Source organism: Poecilia reticulata, unplaced genomic scaffold (genome assembly GCF_000633615.1).
Source record: "Poecilia reticulata strain Guanapo unplaced genomic scaffold, Guppy_female_1.0+MT scaffold_125, whole genome shotgun sequence".
Taxonomy (NCBI): Eukaryota; Metazoa; Chordata; class Actinopteri; order Cyprinodontiformes; family Poeciliidae; genus Poecilia; species Poecilia reticulata.
This window is the reverse complement of record NW_007615013.1, coordinates 1475640-1484900: the sequence shown is the minus strand read 5'-3', so window position 1 is coordinate 1484900 and position 9261 is coordinate 1475640. Positions and strand designations below refer to the sequence as shown.

General features: G+C 44.0%; 1 protein-coding gene across 6 annotated transcripts in view; it reads right to left on the bottom strand.

Moving 5' to 3' along the window:
• The window catches only part of svopl (SVOP-like), a 10643-nt gene extending 1469 nt beyond the window's left edge, over nt 1-9174 (bottom strand). The window contains exons 1-13 of one of the 6 annotated variants that reach the window (XM_017302973.1): nt 8972-9174; nt 8347-8453; nt 7078-7169; nt 6904-7002; nt 4103-4174; nt 3900-4024; nt 3762-3825; nt 3569-3694; nt 3353-3481; nt 2607-2680; nt 2086-2282; nt 1328-1439; nt 521-602 (exon numbers count right to left, since the gene is read on the bottom strand). In XM_017302973.1, coding sequence (XP_017158462.1) covers nt 521-602; nt 1328-1439; nt 2086-2282; nt 2607-2680; nt 3353-3481; nt 3569-3694; nt 3762-3825; nt 3900-4024; nt 4103-4174; nt 6904-7002; nt 7078-7169; nt 8347-8452 — 1278 coding nt within the window. In that variant the 5' untranslated portion in view covers nt 8453; nt 8972-9174. The other 5 variants (XM_017302974.1, XM_008401738.2, XM_008401739.2 and 2 more) reach the window with 5 other exon arrangements.
• Nucleotides 9175-9261: the final 87 nt, after the last annotated feature.

Below are 9261 nucleotides of genomic sequence, written 5' to 3'. Positions count from 1 at the left end.
TACATACATACATACATACATACATACATACATACATACATACATACATACATACATACATACATACATACATACATACATACATACATACATACGCCACCTAGTGGTGAACACAGAACAACCAACAACTTGGCTACTTAGAACTTTAGCTGCATGAATATCAATGTGTAAATGTGTGTGCTCCATACATGGAGGATGAATATTCCTACAGTAATGGGCCCTTTAATGACCCCTACAAAGCATGCTGGGAAATTGTTGCAGATGGGAAAATAATCATTGTACACCAGAGACGCATTAACAATTAACATAGGTTATTTCTGCGATTACACAAGTGGTTATTAATGTGTGAAGAATGGTTCAGAAAATATAGCAAACAATGGGTTTGTTGCTATCTGACATGTATTATTATTATTATGGTTTCTAACAACAGGCATCTCATAGGGAGCTGGCATCCAATCAGCACTCTGCTCATGCCAACTTTTCTGGATTATGTAAATGTGAAGACATTATCAGCTCTTACCTCAGCTGTGTAAATGTAAACCACATTAAAGTTCATGGAGACCAGAGATCGCAGCAGGAACAGCAGCACAGTGAAGCCAAACCTGAAGTAAGAAAAGTTTCGATAATGCAGCTCAGTTGTATTAAAATATGCTAAACGGACTGAATGAATAAGTTTTGCATCCTAATGACTCTGGGCCCTGTCAGATTTCAGTGGGCAGCACAGGAACAAAAGATCTGATAAAATCAGGTTCCAGTGATTCAGCCCAATAAACCAAATCTCAACCCAGTTTAGAGACCCGGTCGTCATGGAGCCCAGGGCGCAACTGGCGCCAACATCAATCTACAAAGCGTTTCTGCTGCCATTCGTCTGAGCGCCACATTTTCTGTGACCGTGTTGAACAGAAAGTGGACGAATATTATGCTGGAAAAATCCCTCATTCTGTCTTTTATTCTTCTTTTTCTAATAATAATAATATGCATGGCCAAATAAAATGTACACCTTATTATGTTTGGAAGTCAACATGAGCACCTGCAGTACAGATAAAGCAACGAGGGCTGCAGTGAAAACTGTCCATCTCTGCTAGGAAAGGAGATGTTCCACATGTCTGCCTGTATGAGAGGATAAAACACTGTGAGCTGTAGCATAGACTGAGGCTGCAGTGGTTTATGAACCGTCATGCAAAGTCACAAAAGTAGAGAATTGTTACTTCAGTCGGGGTGAGTTAAATCTGATCCGTCTGGTAAACAGAGTCACTTCCTAGTGACAGACCAATCAAACTGCAGATGTCCTAGTGACTTATCAGAGGAGACTCAGTGCAGTCCTTACATTGTAGTGCAGATGTTGACCATCATGAACAGAAGAGCTGTTAACAGTTGAAGCACAGTGAGACTTATCCTCCGTCCAAACACGTTAAGCAGGATGATGTTTAATGGAACCACTGGGAGAACAGAGAAGATGGAGAGAATCACAAGCCCAGCAACACAAATCACAATCTGGAAAACCTGCTGACTAAAGTTTCCAGAAAGAAAATCAGAAGACATGTTGCTTCTATCAGACAGAGCAAATAAACTGGATTTTATTCAGCATCAATGTTTAAATGTTTTTTAAACATTTCCTGTTTTAAAAAAATCTGTTTAAGATCTCTGATGTTCTGCGTCTCTTCATCAACAATAAAGTACAAATAAATTTAATTTACATGAAAATGTATAAGAAGTGAAAAAAAAATATTGTGATAAATGATGTGTACATTTGTACTTGTCTAACAATCTATGAAGTCCAGAGAACTCCAAAGTGTTTCACTCGACATTCATTCATTCACCCTCTGATGGTGGCGAGCTACTGGATAGTAGCCACAGTTGCCCTGAAGTGGTTTGACCAAGGAGAGACTGCCAGGCACAGGCCTATCGGGTTATTGGGCCCCCTTCGGCCCCCTGACACCTGTTGGGCCCCCTGACCATTTGTTGGGCCACCACCAACAGGAAAGGCAGGAGAAGCGTCCTGCGGACGGAGCTGGAATCAGACCAGCAACCCTCCTATTGAGGTTGAACCGGTCCTTATGAACACATTCAGACTGCTGGACTCACATGCGACTTCTCCCAGGGAGCTGATGAGCAGCGTCTGGTAGTCGCTGCTTCCAAAGGGAATGCAGTAGCAGAGTCCGCTCTCATGGCGGTGTTTGACCTGATGCTCTGCGTCGGCGTTTATCACACACAGCAGGTTTTTCTCCAGCAGCTCTGAACTGCTGAGCACCGAGCCGTAGTACGCGAAGGACGCCACAAACCTGCAGGGCAGACAGAAGCCAGATCCTGAGACTTTGTTTGACCTGATGCTCCATTGTGAACCTTCCTGCAGCTTTGGGGACCAGTTTTCTGCTTACAAAAATATAAATGCATGTAAATGTAGACTTTGACACTTTTGACACAAAGTGCTGTAGTAAACATAAGTAAAAACTACAGAACTTTATTTTCATTTTGAACAGCAAAAATCCTGAACTCAGAAGCAAATAAGTGACAAGAATTTTGACGAGAACAGTGGACTGTAGTCTGGACGCTGATGGACTCGGGCTGATTCTGATGGCATGTTTTCAAAGATGAACAAACTTTACCATGAGTACCAGAGCAGGAGGGACGTCCTCCTGAAGGTTGGACTGAACAGAATCCTCCAGCTGCCACGTTCCCTCTGGGAAACAAGCATCACACCATCAATCGATTTTTTCTCTTTTAAATGTGGTTCTAAGACCAGCATGTCAACAAAATGCAGCTTCTAAAGAAAATCAAATGAGGCTACACACACACACACACACACACACACACACACACACACACACACACATGTTAAACACATACATGACGGTAACAGCTTCAAGTCATATTTGGAAACAAACAACTATCGGTCATCTAAAGTTTATGTTCATGATTTTTTCTGCTTCTTATCACAATGAAACAGGAAGATAATTCTCCATTCCTGTTTCTAGACGCCTCCCTTTAGAGGGTTTTTAAGCCACTTCCAACTTTGATGAGATCTGAGAGCAGAAGGTAAACTCTGAATGGATCACATGTCTGTTCTGGCCTGAGAGCTGAGGGACGTCTGGGTTTTCCATCTGGACGTGTTAACAACAGGATCACATCCATGCAGAAGAAAATGGACAGAAGCTCTCATATTCACTCTGGGTGAGACGGATTTTAAATGGAAAAATATGCAGCAACAGAAGTACCGACAAGCTACTGCGTCATTATTTGAGCCATGATGCAACACTGACACCATCAGGTCACAGCAAGGATTACAAGTCTTCACAGTAGTCGAGGTATTTTCTGTGTAATTCAAGGAGATAAGACAGGAAGCCGAAAATACCAGAGCGGGCTCCACCAGCCGTCCAGGAGGAAGAGAAGCTCGGTTCATTCTGGCGATCCTCTGCAGGGTTTTGACGGCAGCATCAACTTTCCCTGCTGACACGTTGTAACGGGCCGACTCAGGAATAAACTGGGGAGCGTCAGTTCAAACAGAAACATCTCATGCTTTGACTGGGACAGACATGGCGGAAACAAACAATTGGAGCAGAACCTGCACCTTGAAGAGGAAGATGAGGATGATGCTTGGTGTGATGGAGAGCCGGATCATCCATCTCCAGCCCATAGTGGGAACCACCAGCATGCCGAGGAGGATGATGAGCATGGAGCCGGTCATCCAGAAGATCTGAAACACAAAGAGCTTCAGTGCTTCTGTTGATTTGAGAAAGAAAGTTTGAGAGAGCAGAACTCACAGTGCCCAGAGGCAGCAGGTAAGCTCGATACTTGGCAGGGATGAACTCTGTCTTCAACACAAACCTAAAGAGCAAATAAACCATGTTTAGCTAATCAGAGCAGGATCTTCAGTCTACTGCTGCTTTGTGTGAGCTAACCCCTGTGACACTCCTGCAACGCCGCAGCCCACCATGCTTCGCAGGAAGATAAACCAGCCATACGTTGGAGCAAACGACGTGAGCAGAGAGAAATAGGCGCTCCACACATAACCTCCAAACACAACCTGAATGAAACACAAAGCCCAAGAAGAAGCACACAGGAAATAACAATGGCGCTGCAACTGAAATGAGCCATTTCCTACCTTCCAGCGTCCATATCTGTCAGCGATATAACCGGCCAAAACTCCACAGACCATGAAGCCGACAAACACCATCTGAAGGAGACATTCGGTCAGTCAGTCATCAACAGCATTAATGTCTTGTACTTGTAGAGTGCAAAAGGACAGTCATTGAGTTACTGGATCGTAGTCACTGCTGTCTGACAAAACCGAGTGTCATAAAGTAAAATATTCACAATGCAAGATGAAATAATCCCTTATTAATCCAATCTATTTATTCTGGTGTCCCAAAAACAATGAATATGACGGTTAAATTATGTCCAAATGCTTTTGAAGCGGTTATGATAAATTATTAATTTGGATACATGTTAAATAATACTAGTTTCCATTGACACTGAATGGATGAACACATCCTCTCCGCAGGGTGTCTGGGCTCTCCCTTAGAGAGAGAAGCTCGGTCATCCGGGAGGGACTCAGAGTAGAGCTGCTGCTCCTCCACGTCCAGAGGAGCCAGTTGAGGCTCGGGCCTCCCTTCTGAAGCTGCTGCCCCCGAGACCTGACCCCGGATAGGATAGGATAGGATGGATGGATGGATGGATGGATGGATGGATGGATGGATGGATGGATGGATGGATGGATGGATGGATGGATGGATGGATGGATGTGGCAGACATGTTTACATTGGTAGTCAGGCCTCCTCTCAGTAATTCCTAACAATACCTGATCATTCTTAACAACATTAGCTTCAACAGTGCAATACCATCATAACAAGTTGGATTTCGATGCGACCGTATGATTTCCGGGAGTGAGCTGTTAATCATGTCTCATTACACACAATCACTCTAAAATTTGTCACACAAATGGAAAAATGGCTCAAAGTCAGCCAAAAATTGGACAGTGTATTCCGAACTTTGTTTCACTACACTTCAGCTAATCTTTTGTTGAAGCTTCTTCTCTGGTTTCCACCTGAATTTGATGGACCTGGAACAGATTCCCTGCTTGGCTTTTCCACATTTAGTTCAAAGAGAGTGTTATGTGCTTCGGGCACATTATAATTTTTTGTCTGTTTTCCTTGTTTTCTTATAGACTTTAGTTGAATGACCTTTTGTTAATCTATTTTGGAGTTTGGATAATTCCTTTGTGATCATTTAATTACGTTAATTTGTGGCTTTCGGCATGTTGAGGAGTCCCACCATCTTCCTGCCTGAGCTCCGCCTTTCCACTCGCTCCACCCGTGCGGTGCGCGCACGTTCAGTCGCTGTGGGCCACAGCTGACTTTCCAGTCTGCCATGTGGTATTTCTGTTAGCCTTTGTTTGCTTTTCTTGTGATTTTGGCCTGGTGGGACCGGTTGTCCTGTTTTCGATCTTTTTTATTAGATTCTTTTTTGATTTAGTCCGGTACTATTAGGGGCTTCAGTATAGGGTCGGCCCCCTGCTGTACCATTTTGTTCTGTTTGATTGGCTCACCAGGTCCAACTTTCTGTTAATACTTTTGGGGTTTTGTTTTACTTTTTGGGACACGGGATCTGAGGGCCTTAACGCCATTTTCTTCGCAGGAAATCAGAAGAAGCTGACTTAAGAAAATCAAAGTGAAGAGAATTTATGAATAAAACATTTTGTTAAACCCTCATCTTTTTGTCTCGTGTCCTCAAATATGTTGTGCCCTTGGTGGACGTAACAGGTTCACCAAGGTCAGAGGTCATAGTCAGGAGAAGAGTCCAGGAAGTTCTGCAGGACCATATTAACAGCTGTCTCTAGCTAAAGACATTCCTGAAGTTGCACATTTCCAGATAAAACAGGAAGTGGTCTGGCCCAAAACTGTCTGGGAAAATGGGTTCTGGTCTGACGGAACCAAACAGGTCCAAAACATATCACTGGAAGGACACCGTACCACAGCGAAGCATGGCGGTGGCAGCATTATGCTCATGAACTGAAGGTACTGTGAAGGTTGAGGACCTCAGGAACTAGTCTAGATATCAGTGGGTCCAGATGGACAGCAGAACGGCTTCTTAGGAGGAACATTACAACATTTCTGAAACAGAAGATTCAGGATTCAGAACTCAGTCTGACAGAAACCTGCAGGTTCTCATGAAGGCAGCTGTTCTGAAGATGATGCTTCGTCCATGTGACAGAGAGAGACTTTCATAAGGCAGGTTGTGAAGATCGTTAAATGGTGAAGATGTGAGATGATGCCAGAGTTCTACCAAAATGAATTGATAGTTGAATCAAAAGGCAAATTATTACTTCCTCAAAAAATCATCATGGTCTCATTTTTACCACCACAAAAACCATTTCAACAAGGATGTGTGTTACTTTGAGGACCTCTGCCTGGAGTTAAGGTTAGGCGTCATCATCCTGCACCTATCAAGTTTCTTGGTTTCTTGTTTTAAGAAGTCTGAAAGCAAAACCTTCAGACTTCCGTTGTCAGAACATCAATCAACTGCTTAGTCAAACATTGCTGTCATCCTGATCTGGAGTCGTGGATTACTGGAGCGCTCTCCTTTTTGTCACTCCAGAAAGAAATTCCACTTCTTTTCAAATCTTAAGTCCCAAACTATTCAGAGATTCTGCCAGTCCAGTTCTCCAACAGTTTATTTTGCTAATGAGGGTTAATAAAATGTTCAAAATGTTAACAAAATTCAGATTTGAATGTCTCCATAACCTCTGCAGCTCACCTTCAGCAACATTTCAGATAATTGGAGTGACATTCAGCTGAGTTTTATCAAAGATATTTGTGACACAGAGTTGAGTTTTTTTCTTTTATCAAAGTCTTTTTATTATTTTTTTACATAAGACACAGAGTTGAGTTTATGCTTGAAACTCACCGTGGAGACGAGGGCGACCTGCCAGTCCTCCAAGCGCCACTCGCATCGAATCTCTGGAGAAACCACAGCCAGTAGCATGATCTCCATGGCTTCCACAATCTGCACAAAAACACAGCGTCAGTGTGCAGATGTGCCACCTTCACTGCAGTTCTGCTGGGGCTAAGTCAGACTCACATTGGCACTGCCCATGATGACAAACAGCAGGACGTGGAAGCGTCCAAAGCCGATGGTCTCCACAGCTTGCTCCACAGTGAACTTCTCATCTGCTGCATTTGAAAACAGTCCAGAGATTCAGTCAGATTAAATTCCTCCAGATCCTCACATGCATCCACCTCCACTAGAATTGTCTGGAGAATCTGTCGCACAGCTGGAGCAAGTCATGGACTCGTTCTGTCATCTTGGAAACACTATGTTCCCTCACCAGCTCCCTGAGGAACACCTGACCAGTTGCTTGTTAACACAAAGAGAAACTTGGCCAATCACGTGACAGCTACTCAACATATCTAGACGTGTGTAAGACAACTGGCTGAAATTTAAAGCGACCATCAGAATGCAGTAGAAGGGTGTAAAGGACATCAACTAATGGAGTTTTATTTTGAAGGACCAGAAATGCTGACTAGTTCTAGATGACAAAAAGGCAACAATAACTCAAATAGCCACTGGTTACCACCAAAGCACGCAGAATGGGATCTGTCAACGCACAACACATCAAACCTTGAAGCAGATGAGCTACAACAGCAGAAGACCACAGCAGGTGCTACTTTCTATCAGCTAACAGGAAACTAAAGCTACAATTCACACAGACACCGAAACAGGTTGGAGAAACAATACTTGGTCCAATGACCATCTGACTGTACCAACTGAGTTTCAGCTGAACCTTCCAGCCAGGTTGTCTGTCCACTTCCAGCAGGATAAAGTCATTTCATCCAGATCAGACCATCTGCAACATGGAGTTTTCCTCCTCTGAAGCTCAGCACATCTTTAGGACGTTTGTGACCTGGAGCTTCTCACTGTGGATCTAGCTGATCGATTTGTTATTTTAATATGCACCAAAATCTCACAGGAATGTTTCTGAAACTCTTGTTGAATCTCAGCCACCAAGAGTCAAAGCAGTCCTGAAGACTGGTACTGACCCGGTTCTGGCAAGGTGTACTTAATAAAGTGGCCAGTGAGACTATGTGATGGGAACTTTTGTGTGCATGTTGGAAGGGAAAATGCACAGAATTATTATTGCAGTTTATTGTTGGATAATTCCTCCTTAGATATGAAGCGACTTCCATGTGGATCTTTGGCTCCACATTTAAATCTGTAACTAATCAGCAAAATAATCAGATATCTGGAAATTTCATCAGTTCTCCAGATTTCTAGCTTCCCATCCTCAGATTTCTCTCTTCTCAGATAAATAATTATATTTTTCTACATAATTCTCATCATCAAACTCACCATTGTTGCTGTTGTTGCCCTGCGAGTTGCCTGTAGGTTTTTCTTGCATTTCCACCTGCTGCAGCTGGATGGCGCTCACCAGCTGAGTTTTCATAGAGTCCGTCATCCTAAAGCAAGAATCGTTTCTTTCAGAAACTCCAGCAGAAACGTTTCCCGGCCTGCAGCACCAAGTTGAGACCTCAGACTTTACACACACAGTCCAACAAGTAAAACCTGTCAGTTTCTTTCCATCAGTTTGCCAAATTAGAGCCCAAATTAATATAAATGCTTTAAAAATAAGTGTGTGGGTCTTTTTGCTCATTATCAACATACATAAAGCCTGTTTGTTAGTTTCTTCATTCAACAGTAGCTGGACAGGAAGGAGGCAGAGAAAGGAGCCAGTCTGGACCGGGAATCGAACCGGGGACCGCAGAAAAGCAGTGGTCTCCGGTTGATGCGGGTTCTGGTCTAGACCTCACCTGCACGCACTCAGGTGTTCCTACGCTCAACCGGTTTTAACGTGCTGACGTCGGTGGGCGGAGCTTACCGATCCTGTCCAGTATGTGAGATGATCCGTACCTGCTGTTCGGAAGCAGGTCCGTGTTTAAAGCGCAGTGGAGTCGATGGAAGGAGAGAACCGACTCACCCTGGTGTTGGAGCCCAACGCTGATCCTCTGCGCTACAATGGCAGCAGTGAGGATGAAGAAACGCTCTGCTCCTCCTCCTCACCTGCTCAGGTACATCAGGAAGTATCACCGCGCCGGCGGGGGGAGGAGTCCGGTTCCGCCCAAAGCCTGCAGGTGAGGAGGATCATTAACGCAAACAACAGGGAACCAGAACGGCCAGAAAACAAGTTGGGAAAGAAAAGGAGCAGCCCAGATTTCATCAGCCAGACTGGAACCGAACCGAACCGAACCGAACCAGAAAATAAAGCAG